The following is a 17,690-nucleotide window of genomic DNA, read 5'->3' as shown; positions in this document are numbered from 1 at the left end:
TGGACTGTGGGAAAGTATGCAAACGTCATGCAAATGCCAGTACGATTCCGCCTACATTTGGCAGGTGTGTTCTACCCATTTTAATGCTTGCTCTTGTATATATAATCTCTCTTTAAAAAAAAAAAGTTCAACATAATCCTAATCCTGAGAATTGTAGCACCAGGTACAGAAGGCAGCTGTTTCTGCTAAGCGTGAAGTTTCTAACATGTACGAGAGTCCCTTTTCCTTAAACGTCCAGGACATCCACATTTTTCTGTAGCTGTTCCCTTAAATATAATCTTCTAGTCCTCATGAAGCTGCTCTCACCAACCTTAAAAACATGACGGCAAAATACGATAGGAAAGAAACTAGGCAGAAAATAAGAGGTGAGGGAAAATATCTACTTTTCCTGCATTATTTAGAAACAATGATTTTGCCACTGGAAAAGGCCACTGCAACACACACTGCATCCATGTTTACGGACATACAGTGTACAGAAACCACATGTAATGGGAACAACAACTTTATTATGAGGCTATGTTTTCTTTGTGATGGCCACATCCCAGCCATTATGCAGGTTTCACTGAAGCCGTATCTATTTAATCTATGTTCTTTTCTCGGAAACATTTTTTATCCTGAGCCATGCCCCTTAACAAAAATGTAACTTACAAGCTCTGTACCATCGAATCATTGATTCATGGAATAATTCAGCTGGAAGGGTTCTATAAAGCCATTGAGTCCAACCATCTTATTAGAATGCAAGAACCAAGTCAAAGTGAATTCGACACAGAGTTGTCCAATTTTCTCTTGAAGGCCTCCAATGTGCACTCGTCACTTCCTGAGGTTATTAGTTCCATTGTCGTACTGCTCTAACAGTTAAGAAGTTTTTTTCTGATACTAAGCCAAAAGCTGGATTCCTGTAGCTCGAGCCCATTTTTCCAAGTCCTGCACTCTGGGATGATCGAGAACAGACCCTGCCTCTCCTTTCTGTAACTACCTTTCACATATTTGAAAAGTGCTATCCTCTCTCCCCATTGTCTTCTTTTCTCAAGGCTAAACATGTCCAGTTCTTTCAGTCTTTCCCTTCCACCTTTGCTAGGACTTCGCAGTTCTTAACCACCAAACTCTCTATCCCACCAGAAAAACGGAAGAGTTCACAGTAGCATATGAATCAACCTCCCTGTACCTCCTGATTAGGAAGAAATGGCAATCTGAAATGCCAGCCTTGAAAAATCTAGTGCAGCTGATACATTGAGTGGGACTAAGTGAGATGTACTTCTTTTTTTTTTTTTTTTAAATATGCATGGGAGTTCGGTTACAACGCTGCTGTTCCAGGCAGTCATACTCAAAGGTAAATCAATCCATAATGGATATGCTTGCCAAAAGAAAAAAGAAAAAAACTTTGGGTATTGCAGAAGATTCCTGGTAGATTTCAAAATGCTAAGAACAGTAAAGACCATAGCGTCACTCACTGCAAACTGAGACTATCTCAATTCATCAAAACCGTGATTTCCACCACCACATGCCACAACAGTTCAACCATGGTTTGACGTTCCAGAAGCAAAGGAGAAATCCTGCCTTACTGCTTCTGGCCTGTGTTTCAATCCCAGATCCATTATATCCCACTTCTTAGATACAGTGATCTCTGGACAAAGGACGGCATCTGCTACTACGGTTGTTGATTCAGAAACGAGGCTAAACCACAGTTAAGACAAACCATGGTTTGCAACTCAACTTTGAACAAGCACTTTTGGAATCCTGGTTTACCACTCCAAGCTTCCTTAGCCAGGGCCTGGTGTAAGGGATACAAGACCCACAGTAGACAGGCTCATAAGATAGTTGGATCCATTAATATTATAATAATGAAAATACAATACACAGTCTTTGGGTGGTATTATATAACTGATAACAAGTTTTAACGAAAACTCTTAAGTATCAGTTAAATATCAATGTAATATGTATGCTGTTCCTCATATGGGCATTTTTTGCAGCTCTGATGATGCTATTTCAGAGATCTACAGGTTATTATTGTTATTATTTGCAAGCTGAAGCTAGCTGCAAAATGTGGTGGAAGAACCAGTTGCCTGTTACCCCACAAAAGCCACACATGGGGTTACAATCTCCATATACATCTACTAAGCAGCTTTTCAGCTGTTAACAGAACAAGGTTGAACACCCAACTGACCTGGTGAGTTTGAACAAGACCTAATAAAAGTCAACCCGTTAGCTGCAATCTTTTGATGTAAAGCAAGCAGAGTAAGGCTAGCAGCAGAAGACGTCAACCTCAACAACAAGAACAACAACAAATAGACCACCTGCTTCAGTTTCTAAGGAATACCAATGAAGGTTATTGAAATCGGGTGTAAAGGCCCATTTTAGAGATAGAGCAAACCGAGGCTGCCCACAATCTGGGCAAGTAAACATTCCGGTGCCACCCACTTATATTTATCTCTAGATGGGTCTCCTTTTCTTTTTTTAACCTTCGGGAAACAAAATCAGAGTCAGAAACCCCATGCCAGTTAACTGCCAGTTATCCTGCAATGTATTGTAACTCTATTGTCTTCTATTGTATTAATTTAATTTAAATTATAGGCTGCCGTTCTCCCCATAGAGGACCCAAGGCGGCTTACCACAGATAAAAATATAAAACAAGCACAGTTTGAAAATACTCCATAAATACCGTCCTCAAAACAATTAAACCTATATTAAGAGTAAACGCCAAGATGAGAAACAATTTAATGACATTTAAAAATCTGTCAATTAAAAACCACTATTCCCGAGACGACTTATTGGTTAATAGCCTGCTTGAAGAGGAAGGTCTTCTCCTGATGATGGAAAGACCAGAGAGAGGGAGGCCAGCCTGCCTTCTCTGGGCAGGGCATTCCAAAGCCTGGGGGCCACCACCAAGAAGCCTCTTTCTTGTGTCCTCGCCAAGGGGGTGGGACTGAGAGGAGAGCCTCCCTTTAAGTCCTTAAAAGCCAAGAATGGGCTGAGATGATCCTTCTTTGCACTCCTAGATTCTGATCTGTTTTCTACCCATCCCATCTTGGAAGGAGATCTTAGGCAAGTTACTGTTTTTCGTGGCTGCAAGATATGGGGAACTATGCTTCCAACCTCCCCCCCCCCAAAAAAAGTAATTATTTCCAATTTGGCCTGGAATACATCCAGGATTCCCCCGTGGCTACCCAGTACAGAGAGAGAACAGTCATAATGGCAGGTGTTCTGTCTTTCAGCCGCCCTTCTCTCGGAGCATCCTCTAGTAAGTTTCCATGGAATCCAGCGGGGTTTTGCACAAGACGGTCTGGAAAAATCTGTTATATCCTGTAGGAGCATCTGCGATGGTTGGCATGCAACAGTACTCCATCTTGACGCACAACGGTCTCTATTCTATTGTATAATCTTTGATGGAGAACATGCAATGCCATCTGGCATCTGAAAAATGTCCCAGCAATGGTGTGTAGTACTTGACGGTTGACAGCTTATACGATTTCCTGTGGGATGTCTGCCAATATGGAATCTACCTACAGACTAAAGCAGGGACATTTCAAGCAAAGCCAGTCCCATTTCTAGCATCCCTTGTTTATCCGCTAACGGCTAAATCTGGGAAAATTTGTCGAATGGCCTTTTTTGGCTCTCCTTGGCCGAGACACTAGAGGATTTCTTTCCCTCTCTGTCATGAGCTCAGAATCTTGAGCCCCAGTGAAGCCTCTCTTTCTTAGGATCTGAAGTATGGGGGTACTGACACTGGCCTACCTTATAGGACCGTTGTTGCCCAGATAACGTAGGCAGAGGGCTTGGTTCAAAAGGGCCACGCTGGAGGAAGGGGCAGAGAAACACAATGCCCGTCAGTCCTCACCAGCATAGTAAAGGATGATGGGGACTGTAGTCCCCAACATAGCTGGAAGGCCACCTATTTTCCGTCTTTGGAAAACAGAGAAATGCACCAGCCACACTCAAGGCCTTTCAGGTCTCATTTATTTTCAGCTGAAATGCATTCTTCTTCATTCAGATCACCACTTTGTTTTAGGCTGGGTTGCACCATAAGATATTTTCTGCAACATTCTTTCGCTGGACTTCTTTGGGGAGGGGGGTCGTTGTTGTGGCCTGAAAGAGGGAGGCTTCCATGCTCTGAACAAGAAATCCATGTGCTCTCTTCTAAACATTTGGGTTCAATCACGTGCTAGAATCTCCACATCCGCCTGATTCATAGTCTACCCACCCGAGTTTTTCTGTCGGCAGGGGTTTCTAAGCCTTGTTCGCAAGAACTAGCTACTGACAAGCAGACACCTTAGGGCAGTGTAACTGACTCCTTTTTGTGTGGTCTGCCATGCCACGGACCTCAGGAGCAAATGACGTGAAACCAGGGTGAGGATCCTTTCGGAACGAGCTGACTCTGGAATGGGCAAGCTTTCAGAATGCAAAGGCCTCCTTCCCCTTGGCAAGAGATCCTGTCGGTAAACCGAGGCCCGTTCTGTACCACTGATCTATCTAGATCTGATTAGAGGCTCAGCAGGAGAGCGGGCGCTATGTACCAGGCCAATTATCTGCCATCCTCCTTCCTAAAAAGGATTACATCAATAGGGGCTCAGGAAAAACTCTGCCTTGGGCCGCGGGGAGTCCCTGGCAGCAAGACGGGGCAGCGTCTAGCAAAGCTGGTTCAGAGGCTCACAGGCTGGCTGGATCTCTCCCTCCCTCCCTGCTCCTGCCTTCTGCTCCTGGAAACGTGAGTTTGCAATCCCAGGAATGGGCTAAAAAGTGGCCAGGAGTGGCAAACCAGGATGGAGCTACTACACGTGTGTAAAATGACTCCCCATCCCCACCCCCCCCAGGTATGAAAATCAGTCCACAGGCATCTGTGATTAGGAGGTGGAAGAGCAAGTGAGGGGAGGGGTCATTTATGGAGAGAAGAAAAATTGAAAGAATTCTTATGGGCCAAACCAAAGTCCCATCTTCCTGCTTCCACAGGGGCCAGCCAGTTGCCTCTTGGACGCCTGCCAGCAGAACAGACTGCACCCTCCGTCTTACTGAACTTTTGAGACAAAGACGTCGGACTTCAAGGGAATGTTTTCTGCTTAAGTCCCAGCGTCCAGTCATAAAACAGAGTCAACTCGTTTGAAAATTACATGAGATGAGAAAAGTTCCTGCTGTGCACTCAGATGCTTTCTGCTGTTGAGGAATTCTCTTTTCTAACCACAGGCTCTCTGTAACATCTGTTTCTGCCCTGATACCCAGAGACATTCTAATGCTGGACATATAGTCTTCCCGATTAGAAACTGTTGATGTCTCCAAACTCCAAGAATATCTAATCTTCCCAGATTAGTCCAAATTGGTAGGCGCCATTGTATCATTGTCTCTGTGAATTCCACACTTAAATGAACAGTACAAAGAAGACTTTATCTTCAGTTGCTTTGAGATACCTATCAGCTTCAGTGGATGGCCCGCAGTTCAAAGAGAAGCAGAGGGCCCCAAGTTGAACCCCCAATGGATCAGAGGAGGAATAACCTCTCTCTGCCCGGGATCCTGAAGTTTTGTTGACTGAAATGACACAAGGCTCTGATTTCCAGGTGGCACAAATCTCAGCAACTGCTCTGGAGTCCAGCAAGATGCCAACCAGGCTGGTTTCCTACCCTGACACACTGGGCCCTGCTCCATTAGACAGGGGTCTGGGATCCTCCAGTGATCAACTCAGTAGCTAAGGTGAGTCTTGCCAGATGTCAGAGGCCTTTGTAGCTGATGTAAAGGCTGGGGTACGAAGCCTGTGGTCCTCAAGATGCTCTTGCCAAGCTCCCATTTCCATCCTTCCTCACTACAGACTAAGCAGGCCAGGGCTTTGGGGGCGTTGATGCCCCACACCATTCAGAGGGCTGCCATTGCTTGCTCCTGATGTAAATCCTTGGTGGGCCAGCTGTTCTTCAGCTTCAGCTCCCATCATCTCTCACTGGTGGGCTGGGGCTGATAGGAGAGGCCGACGGATCCCAGCTGGAAAGCTAACCCTTCCACACCCCTCCTGCAAGGTCTGCGGGCGGTTTCTCCCACTGGGATTCAAAGCCATCCTCCACGTTCTGGATCCTTCAACCCGTGAGAGATGTGGGAGGTGACAGTGACAGGTTCTGACATCCCCATTCCCCCCCCCCATAGAGAGGAAAACTGGGGCCACTAAGACAGATCCCTTCCAGCCAGGAATCAGCCTGGCATATTTTGTCAAATAAGTGGTGTGGGTGGGTCGGAAAAAAAACAGGAGGGGGAGAAAACTCCAAAAGGAGGGCACAGCTACCAGAGAGAGAGAAAAAAAATATCCTACAGCTCCTTAGGAATCGGCACCCTTGATTTGTGCAAGCCTCTTTAAACTTGCCCCTTTTCAACGCAACCCATTCCTGCATTAGAAAATTCTTAACACCTATCAGCACCCTTCCTATGAAATCCAGCACTGGTCTACACACACAGGCAGGCACACACACAAACACACACACACACACACAGAGAGAGAGAGAGAGAGAGAGAGAGAGAGAGAGAGAGAGAGAGGACTGGCAGGTCTCCACTGATAGCAGAAATGTCCCTCCGCACACACGCACACACCTCGATATGTTTCCATCCTGGATCTCGCTCTGCATGCACAGAGAGAAGCCAAACCAAAAGGGGCTAAGACAGGGCACATTTATTGCATAAGCCCAGGAATGCACACACATATGTGTGCACACCCTAGACAAAAGACGGGGGGGGGGGGAAATTCTGCAGGAACTCAACACAACATACCCCCGGCCCTTACCAGATCCATCCGTCCAGACAGAGAATCTTTCCCTTTTAAGGACCCCTTTTCCAAATGAAAATAATGCCAGCATCCACCAACACTGAGCCATTTCTCTCTCTCTCTCTCTCTCACACACACACACAGAGGGTGTGTGTTTGTGTGTATTTCTTTTTAAAAGACACCAGGCAATAAACACACGTCTGAATGTCATTCCGGAAACCTCTAGCTGATCCTTCATGGAAGCCAGGGTTGCCCCACCAGCCTCCAAACCACACACATATCCAGATAGGTACACAACACAACCTGGGTAAGGGAGGCCCACAACATTGGGAGCCCAAGTTAATGAAAATCAACGGGGGGGGGGGAGAGAGACCTGCTGGTAAAGAAAAACCTTGGATTGAGGCGAGAGATGATGGTTAGATTTTAAATATTAAGGGTGCTAAAGAGACTGAGCTGGTGCAGATCGCGGCCCCCATACACCCACCTGGTCCTTGACACCAGAGAGCTTCTGCCCCACACCGGAGCCATCTGTTCAATCCGGAGGGCACCCTTCAAAATCCAGAGCCGAGCAGCCCTCCCACAAAATCCGCGCTCCCCATAGCTGGAACAAGCTTTTCCATGGGCTGCGGTCCTTCTCTCCTCCGTCTCTATCTCTCTCTCCCCCCCCCCAGCTTCGCCCAGCGCGTTTGCACCTCTCTGGAACCCCAGATGCAACACCCCCGCCTTTCTCTACGTGCAGCCCCGAGCCCCCGGACCCACTCCCCAAAGCCCTCCCCCCAAAATCCACCCTAAATCCGGAGCGGGTTTCCAAACTGGCGCGGGGGGTCCCCTTCTTTCCTGCCCTTCTTCCCAGCCCCTCTCCGCCCCCCCAACCCAGATTTCCACAACTTCGACTCGGAAGGGCAATGTTTGGGGGGGGGGACAAAGAAAGTGGGGGGGTTACAGGACCTGCTCCGGAACACAGCCTTGTTTATTCCACACCCATACCCAAAAAATTGGGCTCCGGGTTTTTTCCTAGCTGGAAACCAGGCGGATCTGGCTGGAAGGAGGGGGGGGAGCAGACCCACCCTCCGGGCTGCTCAACGGACCCCCCCCTTCCCCTTCCCGCACCCCCAGATCCAGGGCGCCCCATCGCTGCCCACCAAGCCTCCCCCCCCTGCCCGCCACCGCCATCGCCACCGCCCCAGCCCGACGCGTCGCGGCCGCTCACCTGCATCTCCTCTCATTCTCGCCGCCCGCCTCTCTCCGAGCGAAATGGCATCGTCGGCGGCGGCGCCCCTGGACCAGCCGGCGGCGACGACGACCCCCCCTTCCCCCGAGGAATCTCCCCGCGGCCGGGCGTCCCCTTCCTCGGCGGGGTGCCCTCCCCTCCCCGCTTCTCCGGTCGCCGGCGCTGCGCGCAGCTCCGCGGCTCTTAAGCCTCTCCGCGCGCCCCCTCTCCGTCGCCGCCTCCTCCGCTTCCTCCGGAGCCGGCAGAATCGGGCCCACCTCCGCGCCTTGAGGCTCCCCCCCCCCTTCTTCTCTTCCTCCTTGCCAAGGCGGCTCCTCCCGCTCCGGCTCGAAGGGTGCGATCCTGCGGCCGCGGCCGGGGCTGCGCGGCTGCTTTCCAGGCGGCGCTCCTTGCGCTCGCTCGGCTCCTCCCGACGCGTTTCCGAAGGGCAGGTGGGAAGCGCGGAGGGAGGGGGGGTGGAAATCAGAGGGGGGGGAAAGGAGGGTGGGGAAGACGGCGAGGTCGGCCCTGGCAGAGGATGGACCGGTGGGGTGGGGGGGAAGAGAGAGGAGGGGGAAAGGGGGGGCGCTGATTCTCCCCCCCCCTTAAATGCGCCCTTTGGGGAGCTCGCCCTTTGGAAGCCGAGGAGAGCCGTTCAGAGCGGGAGGGAGGGACGGAGAGAGGGAGGGGGCCCCCGAGGAGGAGAGCGGCCCCCTCCCTCCTGACGGGAAGGCTGCGAGAAGCCAATCATGCCTGTTCCCCCCCCCCCCACACGCCGCACCCACCGTATTAAAAGAAAAGGGGGCGATGGGGGAGGACGATGGAGAGCGAAGAAGGTACCCCAAGAAGAAGCGCAAGCGGGGGGGGGAGAGAGGGGGGGAGGCTGAGAGGCCGGAGCGCAGCAGAGAGGGTCCCGGGGAGGATCCCGGGCCAAAGCAAGGGGGGGGAAGATAGGAATCTAGTCAATCTGCTCCTTTTTTCTCTCCAAACCCCCCCCCCCCAATCATCTATGGTGCCAGGCGCAAATGTGGAGGAAGAAAGGAAGAAAGGAAAGAAGGCGGGAGGAGAGGGGAGGGGAGGGAAGGAGAGAGGGAGGGGCAGAGGGGGCGTGAAAAGCGGGGTGTGGAGGGGCTCTTCCCTTTTCCTTTTTTTCTTTTCTCTCTCTTCAGGCAAATGGGAAGGAGCCGGGAATTTCAACTGGTAAGGTTGGGACGTTTCTCCAAGCTTCAGCAGAAGGGACCTGCCTTGGAGAGGAAAAGTCTGGGGATTTTGTCCCCCCCCCCAGTCCTCCCCCTCTGTTGTGAAAGAAGAGGACTGGAAAAAAAGGAGGAGGAAGGGCAGCATCAGAGGGTGTGGAATCCCCCAGGATCCCCTCACCTGCCACTTTTCTCCAGGAACATTGGGGTCCAAGACCCCCTGGGCAGTGGGAGGACTCCCCCCTCTTTGTGTGCCAAAGAATCACACGGATTTAAGCCTGAAGTTCCAGAGCAGGAAAGGCCTGCTGGCTCCTTCTCGCCACCAACAGATCCCCTCCAATCAGGACCCAGGCCAAGGCATTTTGCCACGGGAGGGAAAGAATAAATCGTGGTCTTAATCCATCCGCACAGATGGGAAAGCCTTCTCCACCCCACCAGCAGTGGAGGCTGGTGGATCCCATGTCCGCGAAGCCAGGAATCCATTCCAGGCTTTACGCTGGGCTTTCAAGGCTCCTCCCAAGGTCTTGCTCCCACCCCTTCTTTTTCCAGGACAAAGTTCAGCACCTCGGAGAGCTCAGGACTAAAGTTCGGACGAAACCCACCCTCTCCTTGACAAGGGAGTGGCTGGCAGTCCCACGGTTTTCTAAACCGACTGTTTGATCCAAGGACCTAAAACTAGAGAGACCATCATCAAGGATGTTACTGGTTTGATCCAGAAGGGTGTCCCAAGGGGTTCAAAGGTGTGCGATTTTGTTTTCTTGGCCACTGTTCACTGAGAGAAATCACTAGCGGTCTGGAAACGTGAAGGACCCAGAGAGATAAATATTGTTCTCCAAAAGGTCTGAAAGTTTCTAGACCTTGCCCTATATAAAAAAGGAACTTATGCACATTTCAGCCTTAGCCTCTTGGTTCATTGAACCCACCTAGTGCTGCCCGCTTGCCTACAAAGGCCATCCATGTTCTAACAACTCACTGGACTATATCTCGCAGCATCCCCCAAGCAGCATGGCCACAATGGCTAGAGAATTCTGGGAGCTGTAGTCCAAAGCAGTAACATGTCGAAACTTAGCCATTCCATTTCCCGGTTGCCTTCTCCTCCTAACTGGAAAGGCTCGGACTGAACCAGAATCAATTTTGGACTCTCTACCCGGCCCTTTTCCTAAAGCTGTTCCATCGTTTCGCCCATCATCCTCTCATCTGCCGAGCAGCTTTCCAGCGTCTCAGACAAAAGCTTCTCGTTCCTACCACTGGCCACTTCGTCCTTTTAAATAGACAAATGCGCCACGAATTAAAATGCCCATGGTATGCCCCTGAGCCGTTCTAAACCCCTCCCTGAAGGGTCACTTCCCCGATACTATGATCCTATATCTTTGAATCAAGGAGGAAATAATGCTACAGGGAACAGAACCACGTGTGGCTGAAACAGTGGTGGCAGGGAGGGGACGCCGGGCACCCGGTTTTCTTTCTTTCTTTTTGTTACAGATCACTGCAAAAAGAACACAGTATTCTCAGTACTGATCCGCCGCCATGTGCTGGCTGCTTAAAATACCCAAATCACGGATGACAGGCTCCACATGACAATCCGTTTGTCTGCTTGCCACGTGGCTTCCATTGTGGCACTGCCAAAAATGCCGTCCATTCTCCGCTGGGGAGAGCAGGTGGGTGCTGGCAAAAGGAGATCGCTTCGATCCGCTTTGGGTTTTTGTCCGATGCTTCTGGCAGCATCTTCTTCTCGCAGCTGGCCTAGGCCAGGAGTCAAACCGGACAGGCTCTTTATCCGAATGTTAGCCCTTTCCACACCTGTTTCTATGAGATGTGGGATTGGGACCGTGGCAGAAGCTGCCTCAAGCAACCCAAGACCAAGGCAAGGCCAGGCATTGTTGCTGGTCCCACGGATGCCCGTCCTCCCCATCTGGATTTTGGCCTCAAAGACCCAGGCAAAGCCTGGGTCCGTGGGAGAAATAAAAGGGGGTAAGCAAGCACAATACATGACATCACTCCTCATCACGTGACACTTCGGCCAAGGCACCAGGCTTAATTTCCCATTTCTGGGCTTTACGGCGCTTCTGTCAACCCCAGAAAGCATTAACTGTGGCCTTAAGCTGGGAGGTTTCTTAATAATGCAGTATCTCATTATGCACTCCCATGTTCTCATGCAAAGCTGAATGGGCAATGAAGAGAAAGAGAGAAAGATGCCCATTCAAGAGCAAGCAACGAGTCCTGATAGTTCAACATTTCCCTTGCATCACTGGGCAGGAAGGGCAGATGCCTTCAGAATGTGGATTTGCCACCGTCCTGATCCAGCTTGGCATCCCCATCTTGATTTTCCTGAACCGTCAGAGAAGGTCTGTTCATGGATCAGCACCACGTCTCTAGCTTGGGGCTAAGACAGACACTCCCATGTTCCACCAACTGGAGTCCTCTACAACTTCCTTCGCATTGAGGACATTAGGAAGATCACAGGTATAGAGAGCTGGCCTATTGTACGAATTCCAAGAGGCCCACTATTTATTTAAAATGTTTTAACGCCACCTTTCTCCTTAAAGAGGACGCACAGACAAGGACACTTTCTTCTGCAGTGTGAGACCTGAGAATTTTCCAACTACAGTGGTGCCTCGCTTGACGACGTTAATTTGTTCCAGCGAAATCGCTGTAGAGTGAAAACGTCGTCAAATTAAATAAAAAAACCATTGAAATGCATTAAAAACTGGTTAATGTGTTGCAATGGGCGAAATACCCAATCGTCCAGCAAAGATCCTCCATACGGTGGCCATTTTTGGGTGCCTGTCCTGCGAAAAATGCCTCCTAAAAACAGCGGGGAGCCATTTTGAGCAGCCGGCGTCCATTTTGAAACCCCGACGATCAGCTGTTTTGATCGTCGTAAAGCAAAGAATTGGTTCCCGAAGCAGGGAACCGATCGTCGCAAAGCGAAAAAAAAACCCCATTAAAACATTGCCGTGAAGCGGATGCAAAAACATCATCGTGAAGCGGATTCATCGTTATATGGGGTAATCATTAAACGGGGCACAACTGTAGAGACACCAGCGATAATAACATTTGTGTGCTATCAAGTCAATTCTGACTTTTGGTGGTGACCCTTTTCAGGGAAATACTCAGAACCAGTTTAACATTCCCTTCTTCTGGGGGAACCCTGGGAGTGTGCAGCTTGCCCAAGGCCACCCAGGCTGACTGTTCTCCCAGGAGGCACAGTGGGAATCTGAACTGCCAAACTCTGGCTCCCCAACCAGTTACCAAACTTACTCAGCTATCCAGCTATATTTAATCAGGGATTAAACCCAGTGCTTTTTGATCTCCAGCAGAGGTGCAAATATCTTTTTTTGTTTTTTTTTTACATGAAGTTCGGGCATTTTCCTAAACTTTGTAAACTATAAAGAATAAAGCTCTCAGCCCCTGACACATTTCCCCCCATTGTTCATATCTCTTTTTAACCAATTGTCTTATTTTATGTGTGATCAAATCCCTGGTAGCATCTTAAATCTTGCTGAGATGCTATAGGAAGCATGCCATAACACAAAAACAGGGATTAATGTCTTTTTTTTAAAAAAGAGTAGAGAATCATAGGATCATGAACCATGGAATCGGAAGGGGCCTATAAGGCCATTGAGTCAAACTCCTGCTCAATGCAGGAATTCAAGTCAAAGCAGATTTGACTGGGGATTGTCCAATTTTCTCTTCAATGCCCCTAAAAGTTGGAGCAATCACCACCTCCCAAGTTAATTGGTTCTATTGTTGTACTGCTCTAACAGTTAGGAAGTTTTTCCTGATATTCAGTTTGTTTTCTGTCTGTTACACCAGAACCGAAATCCATAGATATACAGAGAGAAACAGATAGAAGAAACTTATCAGGTACACATTAACAGATGTGGATTTCAGGATTTCAACTGGGTTTTGTTGACAACCTACTGATTTACACTAAAAGTGGGGAAATATCTAGTCTTTCAGATACTTCTGGGTCACAGAATCTGTCAATCCTAGCTAGCAAGTGAGAAATGTTGGGAGCTACAGATCAACTGCTCTGGGATAAAACAATTAAAATGCTGTTCAGAGAGGATTCTCTCTGATTTCTTTGGATGACATGCAGAGCATTTTCTACTAGAAGCAAAAAAGAAATGTTTCCATGTTTAGGAGGGGAGGGGAGGAATCAAGACAGAGAATTGAAAGTGGCCCTGGGCCCATAATCCAATATAGAGTAGAGCCATGAGCATCTGTGTGTTTCCTACAAGAAAAGCGAGGTCCTGTCTTTGCTGTGTTTACAATGGTCGGCACTCATCCTCTAGCTTTACATACATCAGCGCTGCCTGCTGGTTTCCGATAGAGGGTGCCAATGCGGTGTGCACTGAGACCGCAGGAGAATCCTTGCAGGGATGAGAAAGGGGGAATTTAACATCTCACGAGGACTCCCAAGACAGTCACCTGGAGCAAAGCCCGATCCAGCATCAGCAAGAGGCTCTTTCTGTAACTGGCGATAGAAGGGGTTTCCTGGCAGCAGGGCAATCCTGCAGAATCATCCTCAGAGAAGCAGCAGGAAGCAGGGATGGAGGTTGTTCCTGGCCAAGAAATGGTCAGAAGTGGCTAAAACAGTTGGCAGGTCTTGACATCACTTCCCTCCACCCTGTTCTGCATGCAAAGTGTTCCTGGTCAGAGTATATTTGGACTATAACTCCCATCGTTCTTCCACAGCATGGTGAGGGGCAGGCAAGACGTTGGGAGCTGCATCCAGTTCTGGAAGCTGTTGTCTTCAAAAAGTAACTTTCCCAGAGTCAGGCCAAGATTGCTCCCAGTTGTTTGCCTACCAGAGATGAAAGTCACGATGGTGCTCCCGTCTCCTGGCTCATGGAGATGCCAAGAGAAGCCAACATGGCATCCTGATGGGACTGTGTCTCCCATCATGTTTGCAGAGGCAGTGACAGATTTTACCTTGTTGAGCTCCCTGATCACTGCAGACGGTGACAGCAGCCACAGAATCAAAAGACACCTGCTTCTTGGGAGGAAAGCAATGACAAACCTTGACAGCATCTTAAAAAGCAGAGACATCACCTTGCCAACAAAAGTCTGAATAGTCAAAGCTATGGTATTTCCTGTCATGATGTACGGAAGTGAGAGCTGGATCATAAAGAAAGCTGACCGCCGAAGAATTGATGCTTTTAATTGTGGTGCTGGAGGAGACTCTTGAGATTCCCCTGGACTGCAAAGAGAACAAACCTATCCATTTTGAAATCAACCCTCAGTCCTCACTGGAAGGACAGATCCTGAAGCTGAGGCTCCAATACTTTGGCCATCTCATGAGAAGAGAAGACTCCCTGGAAAAGGCCCTGATGTTGGGAAAGTATGAACAAAAGAGGAGAAGGGGACGACAGAGGATGAGATGGTTGGACAGGGTCATTGAAGCTACCAACTTTGGGAAGCAGTGGAAGACAGGAGGGCCTGGCGTGCTCTTGTCCATGGGGTCACAAAGACTCCAACACTACTTAATGACTAAACAACAAAAGAACAACATCCTTTCAGCCAGTGGTTTAAAAACCCATTTGTTGTTCATTCACACCACACCCTGGCAAATGGAACTCAGTCATTCAGCTGATCAGTTACCAAAATGGAGTTTTTCCACGAGTCCGTTCTACTATTTGGTCCTCCTTCCCTCCCTCATTCCATACAATAGATCCGGGCTCGCTTCCATCATTGCAGGCCTAGAGCCCATCGCTTGGTGCCTTTCCAGACAGATCATTGGCAATTTAAATTCATTAATAGTAACAGCAGCACTTTAGCGGAGGAGGGGGAACTGGGGGTGCTTGAGAAGGATAATGAAGAGGGCGTTCAGGGAACGGGTGGAGGGGGAGAGAACAGCAAGATGCCAGAGCATCTGTGTGCATGTTGTCATTTAGAAACATGTTGGAGAGTGAGTGGGAGAAGGGGCCGGGGAAGGGTGTGTGAGCATTAAGGGGGCAGGGGGGTACGAGGGGAGTGGAGGAGTGTTGCAAAGGGAGAGGGGGTTTTAGACTCTGCGTTCTTCTCTGCCCCTATTTGGAGAGGAAAACGGGAACGGAGAATATGAAGCACACCTCCGTTCTAAGACGTTCTCAGAGATCAGAAGGGTTGATTCCTTTCCTGTAAGTGACATTTACTATCGCTCAAGCTGCGGAACAGATTTCTGTAGCCAGTGATAAAAAAGATCAAAGACAAGACGCCAAATGGAGGCACCTGCGCAATCCGGCTGTCTCTGAAATCAATGGGAAGTTTGCCATTTTTAAAAAGGAAGGGAGGGACAGAGGAAGGAAGGAAGGAAATTGTAAAGCAAATCACTGACAAAACCCCTGGGCAATTGGGTAGGGTGGCATTTGGTAAGGAACTCTGCACCTTCCTGGCTTTGTTGCCACGAGGCCAATTCGTAGAGAAGGGCTGCAGTTTTGCAACATAGCAAATGAAGAAGACCCCAAGTGTTCCAAGTACGACTGAGGCTGTTCAGAGAGAGGCTGCCGGCCAGTGGAGACAATAAAGAGGTGAGTGAACCAATGGTCCGCTTCAGTCTAAGGGTACAACTACATTGACAGAAATTTGGGAAATGTTGCAGAAACAGGGTAGTCTGATTCACATTGTCCCCTTGCTGACTGCATGACATACTGTAGAAGCAAATGAGCCGAGAGTCCCCTTAGCGAATCTGTAGTTTTTCCCCTCTGCCATCAGGGTTTCTGCTTTCTTTTGCAAGGGATCCACAAGGGATCCAGGCAAGGTGATTGCTTGAACCAATGCAGAAAAGTGTGATTTTATGTGGACTCTGCTTTGCACCAATCTCTTCCATGCAGAATAATACCATTCTTCCCCTAAAAATAAGTGTTTGGTGCCAGCACTATTGCACTAGGGCAATTAGGCTTTTAAAATTTTTTTAAAAGAGAGATTCAGAGGATTAAATGAAATGAGGAAATTGCCTCTCGGCCCTTCTTTGCAGTTTATTAAGGCAGTTCTCCTGTAGCTGTGCCTCATGCAAATCAGGTGGGCTACAGGAGAGCTACCTTAACAATCTGCAAGCAAGGCTATTTAGTCAATTTCCTCCTCTTTCCCTCTATGTGGCTGCTCAACTCAAATTTAGCCTGGGGAAACACAAATTTCCAGTTGCATCTTCATATAGTCATCTAAGGTTGGGAGTTTGATTCCCCGCTTTGCCTCCTTGATAGGCTGGACTCAAAGATCCATAAGGTCCCTTACAGCTCTGCATTTTTAAGATTTATGATATTATTTTGTTTGCTATGTAGTTGCACCCTAAAACTATGTGCTATGTTCCTTTACAGGAATGGACCAAACATGACAGGTAAACCACACCTGGTCCCTTGTGATTGCAATTTGTTGGTCCAGTGGAAGGAGTTAAAATCAGCTTCCTTGCAAATCTAAATTAAGCCACAGTGCAGTGTGGAATTGTTTTGTTTCATGTCGATTAAACCATATCTGCTTTGAAATTCAGTATGTGATCTTTATGCATTTCAATGTGAAAATGGCCAAAAACATATTGGGCCATTTATAATAATAATTCAAAAAAAAACCTCCATGGCCATGAGGACTAGTAACCTCTTTTTAAGGTTTCTACAAAAATACCGTGTCATGAGGTTCTGTACCTATGGACCTGGGGAAGGCAAAGAGCCCTCAACTCTGGCAGTTCTGGCTCGCTCCTTGCTCTGATGTGGCACGTCTTGCAGAAGCTGACTCTCTTGAAGATCACTGTGACAGTTACCGAAAGGAGCAAATGATCTGTGGAGGAAAGGCTAAACAGAGGGAATTGTGATCCACCCTGCAGCAGGCTACGGTGATTATCATTCCCACCGGGGCCAGCTCGTTTGGATTATGCTGAGGCTGCCGGTGCAGCCGTTACTCTGATTGCCAAGCTGTCAGCGTGAGATGTCAAAGGGGTGAAGCTGGCTGGAAAAAAAGGCCCTGAAGGGAGCTGAACTCCACAGACACGAGTTCAAGACACCTGCGTCTCTCCTGAGCCATTTGGCAGGCGGGGACCGACACAATTGGCTAGTTTTCGTCAGACGACTGGAGGAAGTGCAGTGGAGAGAATAAAAGAAGCCGGCGTGTTTTCCTAAGTTGTAGGGCTTTTTGTGTTGGTGAATGAACTGCGGCGGGACACAACGCTGAAGGTTCGTGAAGAAACATGTTCTGTGCAAAAAAAAAAAAAAAAAGGGGGCTGTGAAAATGCCTCCTCTGTATCAGTTCTGGCTGGATAGTTCAGTGGTTTAAGCATCTGCCTGGGGAGCCAGAGCTTCAGAATTTGATTCCCCCACTGTATGCCTCCAGGGAGAAGATCCAGCCTGGGTGGCCTTGGGCCAGCTGCACAGTCCCAGGGATCCCCCCACCTCACCCCAGAAAGAATGGGAAACCACTCCTGAGTATTATTCTCTACCAAGAAAACCCTAGAAAACAGTCACCATAAGTCAGAATTAACTTGACAAAACATTATTATTATTATTATTATTATTATTATTATTATTATTATTATTATTATTATTATTATTATTATTATTATTATTATTATTATTATTATTATTAT

The 17,690-nt window shown here is 48.5% G+C and overlaps 1 protein-coding gene and 1 long non-coding RNA gene across 7 annotated transcripts in view; one reads left to right on the top strand and one right to left on the bottom strand.

Annotated features, from left to right (window-relative positions):
- The window catches only part of LINGO1 (leucine rich repeat and Ig domain containing 1), a 489,212-nt gene that overhangs the window by 73,380 nt on the left and 398,142 nt on the right, over nucleotides 1–17,690 (bottom strand). Inside the window, exon 1 of one of the 5 annotated variants that reach the window (XM_072981825.2) lies at nucleotides 7,938–8,364. The exons of 2 other annotated variants lie outside the window; for them this stretch is intronic. Coding sequence is in view for 1 of the 3 variants with exons in the window: in XM_072981821.2 (XP_072837922.2) it covers nucleotides 7,938–7,943 (6 nt within the window). In the remaining 2 variants the exon portion in view is untranslated. Of the gene's footprint in view, nucleotides 1–7,211; nucleotides 7,712–7,937; nucleotides 8,365–17,690 lie in introns of those variants that run through there. 2 more of the 5 variants (XM_072981821.2, XM_020808670.3) reach the window with 2 other exon arrangements.
- Nucleotides 8,255–16,732, top strand: LOC144584587 (uncharacterized). Of its 2 annotated transcripts, XR_013538936.1 has the most exons (3): nucleotides 8,255–8,389; nucleotides 9,107–15,648; nucleotides 16,435–16,732. It is a non-coding gene; the product is annotated as an uncharacterized LOC144584587 (long non-coding RNA). The 2 variants fall into 2 exon arrangements; XR_013538935.1 differs by lacking the exon at nucleotides 8,255–8,389 and having other exon boundaries at nucleotides 8,848–15,648; nucleotides 16,435–16,599.

This window comes from Pogona vitticeps, chromosome 12 (assembly GCF_051106095.1).
Source record: "Pogona vitticeps strain Pit_001003342236 chromosome 12, PviZW2.1, whole genome shotgun sequence".
In the NCBI taxonomy this organism is placed as follows: Eukaryota; Metazoa; Chordata; class Lepidosauria; order Squamata; family Agamidae; genus Pogona; species Pogona vitticeps.
Note: the sequence above shows the minus strand (reverse complement) of the source record. Positions and strands in the feature narration are given on the sequence as shown.